The 13,385-nt window shown below is 43.1% G+C and overlaps 1 protein-coding gene across 1 annotated transcript in view; it reads left to right on the forward strand.

Moving 5' to 3' along the window:
* The first annotated feature begins 7,643 nt into the window (after positions 1–7,643).
* The window catches only part of LOC138769748 (serine-rich adhesin for platelets-like), a 46,802-nt gene continuing 41,060 nt past the window's right edge, over positions 7,644–13,385 (forward strand). The window contains exon 1 of the mRNA XM_069948396.1: positions 7,644–7,708. Within this exon, the coding sequence (XP_069804497.1) occupies positions 7,657–7,708 (52 nt within the window). The 5' untranslated portion in view covers positions 7,644–7,656. The remainder of the gene's footprint in view (positions 7,709–13,385) is intronic.

The raw sequence follows: 13,385 nt of genomic DNA on the forward strand, positions 1-13,385 counted from the left end.
CTCCCCCTGCACAGTGTCTTCTCAGACAGGCTAAGCTGCTGCCTGGCTCCTCCCCTGCACAGTGTCTTCTCCGACAGGCTAAGCTGCTGCCTGGCTCCTCCCCTGCACAGTGTCTTCTCCGACAGGCTAAGCTGCTGCCTAGCTCCTTCCCCTGCACAGTGACTTCTCACAGGATAAGCTGCTGCTTGGCTCCTCCCCTAGCACAGTGTCTTCACGGAAGGGATAAGCTGCTGCCTGGCTCCTCCCCCTGCACAATGTCTTCTTGGACAGGATAAGCTGCTGCATGGCTCCCCCCCTACACAGTGTCTTCTTGGACAGGCTAAGCTGCTGCCTGGCTCCCCCCCCCCCCCTGCACAGAGTCTTCTCGGACAGGATAAGCTGTCCACACAGCTACCCCCATCTGCCCACACACTGTATACTGTACACCCTGTAAGTAGCTTCTGTACAACCGGGGCAGGGTATAGGGAGGCAGAGGGCGGCTTTCTGCAGCAGATGCAGAAAGCCGCCCTCTGCCTCCCTATACCCTGCCCCGGTTGTACAGAAGCTACTTACTCCAGTCCCAGCATGTCTTCAGTTGGAGAAATACAGGGCATTAGAGTCTGCAGTAGTTTTAGGGCACTAGTGAGAAATATCAACTGGTCTCTTCTGCCTATGATTGCTACTGTCAAATCTGTTGCAGAACCTGCTATACTAAGGGTCCTATTACATGGGCCACGGGCTGATCATTTTAGTAAAGGAGGACCGCTCTGCTAGATCAGCGCACGTTTAATAGACCTATTAGACGGCCCGATAATCGGGCAGTTAGGGCTGCATGGACATCGTTAGCGATGTCCATGCAGCCCTTGTCCAAGCACCTGCTACCCTCTGCGGCCTGTGATCAGCTGACAGGACACTCAGACGCTGCAGCCGCCAGGATAGGGAAGCTGCGGAGTTCAGGAGAGAAGACCAGGAGCTGGGAGAGGTAAGGTATTAGGTGTTTGGCCAATCGTCAGCCGTTGGCTGTGCAGCACTACTATATGTATCGATACGTGGTCAATGCCCGACGATTTTAGGTCCAAACCTAAACCAACGATCAACCGATGATCAGCTGAATTGGCCCGATTCGGCCAATTATTGCTTCATGTAATAGGGCCCTAACTATTGCTGGTAACGTCCCCTCTTTGCCTCTGCTAAAACACTGTGAGTAATAGAGGGACCTCGCTCAGAAGGCCATGGAACCAATGTGTACCTGTCACTGAAAAAAACTTCTCACGTGACAGAGACAGGCAGAAGCATGGGTCTAACAACACTGTGATAGAACCGAACTGCAAAAAATAAGAAGGTAGGTGAACACTGGTCAGTGACTAATACCTAAAGTGGTGGCTTTCCTCTACTTGGATGCAGTTGAAACTTCTTTAAAGTGTCACTGTCACCTTGGAAAATTTTGACATGTCACAAAGACATGTCAGAAGTTTTGATCTGTCAGTACCAATCATCAGAACTAGGGATCAGCAAACCGAACCGTAACGAACCAGATCCGTTACCATCTTTGCAAAAAGTTCGGTTCGTCACCGAACCGAACTTTGAAAAAGTTCATTACAAATCTGGTAAAAATAACAACGGCGACGCAAAATTTAACTTTTTTCACAGAATAGACCAAGATACAAGGGATTATTGCTCCTGTGAATATCAAGATGTGTGACGTCACCCCTGTTAGGGTGAGACCTTAAATTAGTCTGCTCAGATATGCAGGGTGCTGCCTAATCAAAAATGTAATGTGACAGCTGTCTGTGAGTATTAACCAAGACACATGAAAGCAACTTCAGTATTCAAGCTTATCGAATTTATTAAGGGAAAATCAGTTCATATCTTTACAATAAGGTTAAAAAAATAGGAGTCCCAACAACAAAAAGTAAAAAAAAAAAAAAAGTCCAAAAATAAGTCCCATCACTGTCCGAGAAAAAAAAAAAAGTCCCATCGGCTGTCCCATCACTGCACAATTGTGCAGAAAAATGTTGGCAACTCATTGGGATTCTTGGTGTCCAAGACCGTGCACCCCAGTGCTGATGTCTGGTCCTTTAATTATGGGCAGGGGCAGTACATGTCTGTTACTGCCCATTATGTCAACATTCCCCCAGAAGACCACCAGAAAGTTAGCCCATTCTTGCCACTGTCACCTCCCCGATGCTTTAGGGGGCCAGTTCTGCAAAAAGTTCTGCATCCGCCAGCTTGCAACCATCCACCGCTTTGACTGCAGTCCAACCTGCCCCGGTGTCTTACCAACGATGTCAGGCCCGGCGCTCTCAGGCTGTCCTCTATTTTGTGAGCCTGGGTGAATGGAGCCACAGTGGGCAGGAGCTCCTCCGGACCATCAGGTAGGAGATATATGAATGGCTGACCCAAGGTCAACTAACGGTGGGAAGTGTTGTAGCCCACAAAGGGAGGAACCTTTTCTCTGCAGTGCAGCAGGGAGCCTTGTATGGCACATGTGATAAACCTCATAGTGCACAGGTTTCTTCAAAAATGTGCTGCGAATTGTTGATCCCTTTTGAGGACACGACTCTGTGAGCAGGCATCAACGACATCATCCCACTCGTCCGTGTTCTTGAAAGTGCGGTGAACAACATAATCAGCGAGGATTCCAAGGCCACCACTCCAAGGCTGACCATCCTCCTCCTCCTCCATGAATAGTCTGTTCTCAATCATACTGGCCTGGGTGCAATCAGGTACTGCCTCCTCCTCCTCAAATAGTCTGTTCTTAATCATACTGGGCTTGGTGCAATCATTGTGGTGCTGCCTCCTCCAATAGTCTCTTTTCAACCATACTAAGCTGGGTGCAATCAAGTGCTACTGCCTCCTCCTCCTCCTCCGTCAATTGTCTGTTCTCCACCACACTGGGTCCAATACAGTACTATTACTGCTGCTGGTTCCACTGTCAAATGTCTGTTTTCCACCCTACTGGGTCCAAGGAACTTTGTGTCCTATGTCCCGTGTAATCACTTACACCTTGGCAATTTTTTTTTCACTATTTCTGCACTTTGATTTTTTCCACTTTTTTCATTGTAATAGCAACTGCAACTAAACGAAACTATACCCTTTACTCTATACTCCCGTTATTGCAAGGTTCATTTTAGGTTCGGTTCGTACGAATCCGAACTTCACAAAAATTCTCCAGATCAAACCGACCCGAACTTTTCAAAAGTTCGCTCATCCCTAGTCAGAACGAGCAAGCAGAGGACCGTGCTGCGTCACGACCGCTCCCTGTTCTGTGTCAGCATAATCAGCCTGGCTCCATAGACTTACATTATGAGCCCGACTGATCACGTGACACAGAGCCGGTCTTCTTCCTGCTCATTTTCCCAATCGGTACGGGTGTGAACACTCAGACCCGGACCAAAACTTTTGACATGTCTCTATGATATGTCAAAAGTTTTTTATGGTGACAGTGACACTTTAGGCTATGTTCACACTGCGTACGAATCCGTACGCATTTCGTACGGCGCCGTACATGTGCGGCTGAAACTACGGGCGTGCAAATATTCGATGTGCGGCCGGATGCGTACACATTGCGAACGTACGCCCGTAGTCTACTTACGCTTCCCGAGCCCTCTACGAAGCGATCTGACAGCGGTCTTTTACTTGAAAATCTTTGCCTAGCCCCGGACACCCCACAGAACCTTTTGGATCGCATAGAAGAGTGGAAAAATGAAGAAATCACCACTTCGTACGGATCCGCGCGATACGCTACGGGCGTAAGTTACAGCCTTCTGGCCGGAAACAATGGTCTGGTTCATTTCTTACGGCGCCGTATACTTCGTACGAAGTGTGAACGGAGCGCACTACGGCCGGAAGCTTACGTAGTGTGAACCTAGCCTAAACCTGTATGGTATGTACATGTTAGAGAAGTTCCAACAGCATACAAGCAGAGAAAAATCTTAGAAATCCAAGTACATACATGCTACATTTCAATCCTGCTGGAACGGCGCCCTAGGCTTAGGGCCCTATTACACGGGACAATTATCGTGCAAAAAATTGTTATATTGTTTGAATTTAAACGATAATCTTTCTGTGTAATTGCAGGCAACGATCGAAAAATCGTTTGTATGTCGTTGATCGTTGATTTAGGTCTGAACCTAAAATTATCGTTAATCGTTTGCTAATCGTTCTCTGTAATTCCACATTCCTTCACTCAAGCTCTGCATTAGTTTACCAATCGTTCAGTGTAATAGCACATTGTTCATTGCTGGGATCAGAAGGAATAAACGATCATAACGATTAACGAATAACGATTGCAATAACAATCATAGTAACGATCATCGTTCTGTGTAATATGGTGAACGCTTTCAGGTTAACGATAAACAATCTAATTTGCGATCGTTTATCGTTAGTCGTAAATCATTAAAAATCGCTCCGTGTAATAGGACCCTTATGCGGCGTTTACACAAAGTGATAATTCGCCCAATTGATCGTTTAACAATTTTGAAGCAACGATTTGGTTTTTATAACAATCAGCGTTTAGACGAATAAATCGTTAGAAAAATCGCAGGAAAATTTGTAAGAAAAATTGTTATTGCCATTGTTTTTAAGATCGCTTAAGCCCATTTCAAACATAGGTTTAATCTTTTTTTTATTTTTAATAAACTTTTATTTTAAATTTTTTCATTACAAAAAAAAGACATTAATATCCCAGATCTTCACTGAATACAAGTCCAATATCATATATACAATAACTTACACCAATTTTATACCGCCCCCCCCCCCCCCCCCCATCCCAGTATCCCCCCGCCCCTCACCCCTAGCCACTACTGGGGAAAGAGGAAAAAAAAAAGGATTTTTTATTCTTTAAACATTGCAATCTCCTTGGAGGAACCGGGGAGATCTATATATCTCATCATTTTTTCAACTTGGGTTTTGAGGTTTCAACTTCCGTAGAGTCCCCCAAAATTAACAATTTATACGACCAGGGTATTTGTATTCCCAGTTTGACTGTAATATTTCTTCTAACTTTTGACCAAAAGTCTTCCAATTCTACACAATCTAACAACATATGTCCAAACCCAGCATTTCCCTCCCCACATCTTGGGCATTTATTATGCTCCCATTTCCCGATTTTATGGAGAAATGCCGGAGTATAATACAGCCGATGAATAATATTAAATTGAATCATCCTATGACTCTCAGACACCGAGGCTAGTTTCATATTTCTATAAATTTGCTGCCCCTCTTTTTCATTTATCGCTCCAATTTCTTCTTCCCACCTACTCTGGCTATTATATGTTACTTCTTTTACATTCATAAGATATTTATATATTTTAGAAACCGTGTTCTTTTTATATTTACTACCTCGTATATTGGTAATCAGGGGATTTCCATTACTCCAATTCAGCTTTTCTTTGGGTTCCGCATTTATTGCACTATTTAATCTCATATACTGTACTCCATCCAGTTCTTATCCAATACTCCATGTTCTGATCTAAAGACATCCCAACTCTTCAACTTCCCTCTTACCAATACCTCTTTTACTGTAAGAATCCCCCTTTCATAAAAACTCATTATTACCCCTAACGATTTAACTACCGGTAAATTATTATTAAGCCAAATCGGCGCAAAGTCACAAAGTTCTTCTGTATCTATTTTTTTTTTCTATTTTTTCTATGTTTTAATCAGAGATTTTACCATTTCCCACTCTTTCCATTCTCCAATCTCAAACATTCCACCCTCCAAATTTTGGAAAATATTTAACATTGGAAGATCTTGAATATATCCTATATGTTCAAGGAAGGGATTCCCTTGCCAGTTCACTAACCATGACAACTGTGCGGCCAAAAAATATGTCTCCCTCTCTGGCAATCCCAATCCCCCCTTTCCTTTCGGAACACATAGCCATGCAAGCTTTATACGAACCCTTTTTCTGCCCCATATTAACAAGTTGAAGATAATTTGTATCGTTTTTAGATCTTTTTCACTTATCCATTTGGGGGCAGCGGCGAACGCATATAACAATTTTGGACGCAATACTGCCCTCAAAAGAACTATACGGTCCACCCTGGACACCACAAATTTTTGCCAAATATCCACCTTTTCCCTATTTCGCTAATCACTCTTTTGATATTAACCTCATTATAATCTTTTATCTTCCTAGTAACCTCAATACCCAAGTATTTAAAACTTGCTCCCTCTGGCAAAACAGTTAACTGATGAAACTCAAACTTTACCCAATCCCTCAGCGGCATAATTATAGATTTGCTCCAATTAATTTTTAATCCTGAGAAGTTACCAAATTAATTTATTTTATCCATAAGTTTGGGAATCCCTACCACCGGATTCTTTAGGAATAGTAACATGTCATTGGCATATAGTGACACCCTGTCCCCTTCGCCCCTTGCCCCAAAACCTTGAAGATCGGAATCTTCCCTTGGGCTATGTTCACACTACGTAAAACTACGGCCGTAGTTCTCGCCACAGAACTACGGCCGTAGTTTTGCGGGGTGAAACATAGCCTATCTTCAATGGGATCCCGGCCGGAGCGTACACACATCGTATGCGCTCCGGCCAGGATCTGTGCGGCGCCGGAAAAAAACTGACAGGTCAGTTTTCTGCGGCCGGAATTCAGTGAATTCCGGCCGCAGAAGGACCTGTCAGTTCACACAGTGAAGCAAGCGGCTCCGGCCACTTGCTTCACTCTGTGCTATGGGAAACTCTGATGCGGGCGCACGCTGATGCGCCCGAATCAGAGTTCCACGGACGGAAAGATCACCCGGCCGGTACTTAAGTACCAGCTGGGATGATCCGGGCTAAGACCGGCCATTCCGTTACCCGACCGGGGTCACGGAATGGCCGGATGTTCACGTAATGTGAACATAGCCTTATCATACATGCCAATGGCTCGATACTTAGGGCGAAGAGCAAAGGGGAGAGGGGATACCCCTGCCTTGTACCTCTTAGGAGACTAAAAGATCCAGAGCAATTACCTTCCATGTTGAAAAATCACAATGAATGATTTCTTGCTCATCGCTCCATCGTTTGCTGTGTTTACACTGAACAATTATCGATCAAATGCGATCGCTATTCCGAAAATTCGAATGATAATCGTTCTGTGTAAAATCAGAATTAGTTTATGATGCTGAGTTTTATTTGCAGTGTGGAATAGAGCATTCTTTTAATGTGACAATCCACTAATGCAGAGGGTGGTCCCCGTGCACCTCCTACACCTGCCACATACCACACACATCGTGGCTGGGTGCATGAACATTTGATCATTTTCAGATCTTGGCGACATTGGCTATGTGCTTGATTTGCATAGCCTTACAGCTTATTCTTCCTGGTGTCGTGATTTCAGTGTTGAGGAGTGTAAATGGATAAACTTTTCTGTAAATTATTAGAAGAATCACGTATGTACCTAGATATAATCTGTCAACAAACAATTGAAACCTGCGAGAAGATATAAGGTAATAGAATATAACCAGGGCAGTGTTTGGTAGATTTTTGTGCCAAGGAAGTCAATACTTTATTGATACACTTTGCTTTATATCACTGGGGCCTTGAAAAGTTGACCGAGCAAAACATAGTGCAATAGTGCAATAAATTACACCCGAATCACGTGTACTGGCCGCAATATAAAATACATTTTTCATCTTGTTTTCTTATATTGGTTATTTATTTGGTTGGGGAAGGACGATGAAATCCTTGGTCTTCACAGTTATTGTTGGCCTTGCCCTGGAGGTTACAGGTAATTCTATTATAGCACAGTACATAAGGAAGCTTGGTTTTGTAAACCTTTTCAATTTGTATACGGCACGGTTTGTGTTGTTTTGTGGTTCCCCTAATACATAGGAAAACATACTATGCCTTCCTATAAAGCTATAAAATGTATTCTGATATATACCTGCACCATGGATGTCAACTGGTGTGGGGGGCAGTGGAGAAAAATGGAGCCTGATAAGTGGAGCACAGTTTGTTGAACCATCCTAACACTCCCCCAACTCCAACTTGTCCTTTCTGCAACATCACAGCGACTATTTACTCCACCTATAACCACGAGCGGTATTCGCCAAACAGAATTAGTGATCTGAAGACAAAGAAAATGAGGAGAAAGAGAACGCTGCCTGAGTGCAGTATTTTGGCATACAAGCTGGCGGCGAAAGAATAAGAGAATAGATGTGTTCTCAATGTTTCCAGTTGTGATGAGGATAGCGACTGAAAGTAGTACTTTGTGGTGTGCTAGTCTATAACCTGGAAGCCTCAGAACCTTGCTGTCTGCAATAGGATCCCTTGTGTTGGTCCCTATGAAGCCTGGAAATAATGCTGCTGATCCCTCAGGATGACAAGCTGAAGATCACAATGAATAAAACAGGATTTATTCTAGTGATGTACAATGCTTTCCTGTCAAAGGCCAAAATTCTGGGTAAATGTACCTATAACCATCAGCTTCTCGTTTGGTACATAATATAGCAATTACTGTATATTCTTGTATATAGGAGCAGTATAATAGTAGTTATATTCTTGTGTATAGGGAGCAGTATTATAGTAGTTATATTCCTGTATATAGGGGCAGTATTATAGTAGTTATATTCTTGTATATAGGGAGCAGTATTATAGTAGTTATATTCTTGTATATAGGAGCAGTATTATAGTAGTTATATTCTTGTATATAGGAGCAGTATTATAGTAGTTATATTCCTGTATATAGGAGCAGTATTATAGTAGTTATATTCTTGTATATAGGAGCAGTATTATAGTAGTTATATTCTTGTATATAGGAGCAGTATTATAGTAGTTATATTCTTGTGTATAGGAGCAGTATTATAGTAGTTATATTCTTGTATATAGGAGCAGTATAATAGTAGTTATATTCTTGTATAAAGGAGCAGTATTATAGTAGTTATATTCTTGTATATATGAGCAGTATTATAGTAGTTATATCCCTGTATATAGGGGGCAGTATTATAGTAGTTATATTCCTGTATATAGGGGGCAGTATTATAGTAGTATATTCTTGTATATAGGAGCAGTATTATAGTAGTTATATTCCTGTATATAGGGGGCAGTATTATAGTAGTATATTCTTGTATATAGGAGCAGTATTATAGCAGTTATATTCCTGTATATTGGAGCAGTATTATAGTAGTTATATTCTTGTATATAGGAGCAGTATTATAGTAGTTATATTCTTGTATATAGGAGCAGTATTATAGTAGTTATGGAAACTGGAGAAAAAGGAACGGCTGCACATCCCATCTATGGCTGATACTAATGCCGCTAGGCCTATATTAAAAATCAACACCAGAGTGTCTGTATATGAATTGATCAAGCCATATTGCCCCGTGTACCACCACGCAGGTCCTCTGGTCCACACGGGTCCCTACGCTAACTCCACACTGTGTTGATCAGCGACCGCCAACCCCGCAAAGCGTGCACATGCAGGGAAGGGAGGCCATGGAACGGCCCTGCAACCCCAATGTCACAGGACCAGGCCCAAAGAGCCCCACCAAAACCCAGCCAGCACCACCGGCGGGGAAGGCTGCCCCCAAACGACACAAGTATGGATATGGTATTACACTTACCATTGCTGCTCTCACAGAATGGGGAAGACATAAGGTCCAGACATGTGAGCACAGGCATATCCTGCTAATTTTGGTCATGTGGGTCTTATAAAGGAGTGCGAGCTGTTCAGAGAGGGAGAACTGTAAAACACGGAAACTGGAGAAAAGGAACGGCTGCACATCCCATCTATGGCTGATACTAATGCCGCTAGGCCTATATTAAAAATCAACACCAGAGTGTCTGTATATGAATTGATCAAGCCATATTGCCCCTAGTATCAGCCATAGGTGTGAGGTGCAGCACTCTTTTTCTTCCCTGAACCGTATTTTGTTTCTCTCTTTTCTCCGTGTTTTGCACTCCTCCTGGTGAGACCCACATGACCGCAATTAGCAGGAGACACCTGAGTGCTCATGGTTTTAATCCCTCCTGTCTGTCCCATTCTGTCTTTGATAGCTATGGTGAGTGCAATACCTTATCCAGACTTGTGCTGTTTGGGGGCAGCTTCCCCCGCCGGTGGTGCTGGCTGGGTTTTGGTGTGGCATTTTTGGGTCTGGTCCTGTAGCATGGGGGTTGCAGGGCTGTTCCATGGCCTCCCTTCCCTGACTGTGCACGCCTGCGGGGGTGGTGGTCGCTGACTGGCACAGTGTGGACTTAGTGTAGGGACCCATGTGTATCAGATACCTGCACACGGTACATGGGGCAGTGTGGCTTGATCAATTCACATACAGAATTCTGATGTTTTTTATGCAGCCGAGAGGTACTAGTATCAGCCATAGGTGTGAGGTGCAGCACTCTTTTTCTTCCCTGAACCGTATTATAGTAGTTATATTCTTGTATATAGGAGCAGTATTATAGTAGTTATATTCCTGTATATACTGTAGGAGCAGTATTATAGTAGTTATATTCCTGTATATAGGAGCAGTATTATAGTAGTTATATCCCTGTATATAGGAGCAGTATTATAGTAGTTATATTCCTGTATATAGGAGTAGTATTATAGTAGTTATATTCTTGTATATAGGAGCAGTATTATAGTAGTTATATTCCTGTATATAGGAGCAGTATTATTGTAGTTATATTCCTGTATATAGGAGCAGTATTATAGTAGTTATATTCTTGTATATAGGAGCAGTATTATAGTAGTTATATTCCTGTATATTGGGAGCAGTATTATAGTAGTTATATTCTTGTATATAGGAGCAGTATTATAGCAGTTATATTCCTGTATATAGGCGCAGTATTATAGTAGTTATATTCCTGTATATAGGAGCAGTATTATAGTAGTTATATTCCTGTATATAGGAGCAGTATTATAGTAGTTATATTCTTGTATATAGGAGCAGTATTATAGTAGTTATATTCCTGTATATTGGGAGCAGTATTATAGTAGTTATATTCTTGTATATAGGAGCAGTATTATAGTAGTTATATTCTTGTATATACAGTAGGAGCAGTATTATAGTAGTCATAGTCTTGTATATAGGAGCAGTATTATAGTAGTTATATTCCTGTATATAGGGAGCAGTATTATAGTAGTTATATTCTTGTATATAGGAGCAGAATTATAGTAGTTATATTCTTGTCCATAGGGGGCAGTTTAATAGAATCCCATAGAATGCACCTGTAGTTCATTAAATGTAGGAACAAAAGGCACAGGAAGCAATGAGATGTATTTCACCTAAGGTGTATGAAACGTGTGATACTATCACCATTTTGTGCTGATCAAAAAACTTTTTTATTTTTACCAAAAAGTTTCTTTAATCATTGTCCTGTTGGAAAGTAATGCTGACATCATGGGTGTAACTAGAAATAGCTGGGCTCCATAGCAAACTTGAGCTCTTTCCTTTTCATTTTCTTCTCCATCTGCCCTGGGCCATTATGAGAACTTCTCCAAGCCACAAATCCACAGAATCTGCCAGACAAACATATTAGGCTCCTCACTCTGGCACCATCCTCATCTCTCTACAAACTGCACATCTGTATTGGCCCCTTTACACCCTAATTTAGTGGGTAGCCACCATGTGATTTCCCCTTATAGTATATGCCCCCTTTGTGTAGCCTCCTTATAGATGGCCCTATGTGCATCTCCTAGAGAGCCCCCCCTCTGTGTAGTACCCCTATAGTAAATGGCCCCCCTCTCTGTAGCCTCTCTTTATAGATGGCCCCTCTGTGTAGTCCGCTATAGTACATGCCCCCCACTGATTCCTTATAGATGGTCTTCAGTGTTGTCCCCTTTATAGATGCCCCCCATGTTGTCCCCCTATAGATTACCTTTCATTTGGTCCCCCTATAAATGCCCCCTTATGTTGTCCTCCTATAGATAGTCCCCTTATGTTGTCCCCTACAGATGGCCCCCTTATGTTGTTCCCCATAGCTGCCCGGGGATAGAACGGGACGACAGTGCGGTGGCAAGAGGGGGGGGTCCCTCCCGAATCCTGTTTTATCCCCAGTCAGCGCAGGCACCAGTTAGCTCAGTGTCTGCCCGCGTCCTGTATTTCCGGCACAGGGAGCGCATGTTAGAGTTGCTCCCTGTGCCGGAAGTACTAGCCCCAGCGGACACTGAGCTCGCTACATTCCTGCACATGGATGTAATTGTATGTGCATTTTCGCAGATAGTGCCTGTGTCATCTGTCTCCTCATAGCCGGGCAAATGTCTGAACTGTCAGGACCGGCGCCGCACTCCGATCCCAACAGTTAAAGGGAATCTATCAGCCCCCAGGCCCTACCCGAAGTGCTGAAAGTGTGCTGCAGTTGGCAGTCCCCTAGTGAGTATGATGCCTTTTGGTAATTTGTCGGTGGAGTGGATTATCTGGGGATGCCTACTGTAATGAGTAAAAGAGGAGTTGTGGCTCAGGGCTTGTGCCTTACTCTATTACACCTCACCACTCCTTCCTCCTCCCTCTTCTTCATGAATTATCAATGCTGCTCGGCCTCCTGCTCACTCAGCTGTCAGTCAGTGTCTCTGATTGCAAATCGCTCCTCTGTAGGCAGTTCATGTCTGAAAGAAACACTCCCCTCATGTCTGAAAGAAATACTCCATCCTGTTTCCTGCTCCTGGCTCCCACCTTTTTTAGGATGGAGCCCACATGTCCTCCCTCTCTTCAATGGGCTGGGTTAGCTATTATAACACTGCCCATTGAAGAGAGGGAGGAATATATCTACTATAAGAATTATAGTAGTAATTACTAATAATATAGTATATTTTATACCTGATCATAATAATTGGGATCTAAGGGGGAAACATTATTTGATAAATTAAACAAAGACTTTTTATGGTTGCATTTTTTTTCTTTGGACTTTAGATGATTTTATGGTTGGTGGTTAATTCCTTCCACCTGCCCTTTTACTGGAGTGTACTGCGACATGTGCAGCCACCATTTTCGGCAAACTTTTGAAAAAATTCATTTTGGTTACGAATCCAACTTTTTGCAAAGTTTGTAACTAATCTTGGTTCTAGAAGTTCTGTTCGCTCCTCTCTACTTGTCTTCAGAGCCGTATTAACACTTGCTGCTGCCCTAGGCACTAAACCTGAAGACGCCCCATCTTCACGCACTGATTGGCCATACCAGGCCTGACCAATACCACCATACCCCACAGCCCCCTGGAAAAGACACCAGATTTACTGGCAAGTCTGAACAGGTGGTGAGCCTAAAAAAATAAAAACCAAAAAAATGTTTTTTCTTTCCCCCTGCTCCCTGGTGCTGCCCCCCTGCAAGGTGCTGCCCTAGGCACCGGACCACGGGTGCCTAATGGTAAATACAGCCCTGCTTGTCTTCCTTTCTGTGTCACAAATTTTGTGGTGCTTTTACCCCTGTGCTTCTTTCCTCAAACAACTGTGAGGTCTAAATATTTACTACCCCCCT

Source organism: Dendropsophus ebraccatus, chromosome 1 (assembly GCF_027789765.1).
Source record: "Dendropsophus ebraccatus isolate aDenEbr1 chromosome 1, aDenEbr1.pat, whole genome shotgun sequence".
Taxonomy (NCBI): Eukaryota; Metazoa; Chordata; class Amphibia; order Anura; family Hylidae; genus Dendropsophus; species Dendropsophus ebraccatus.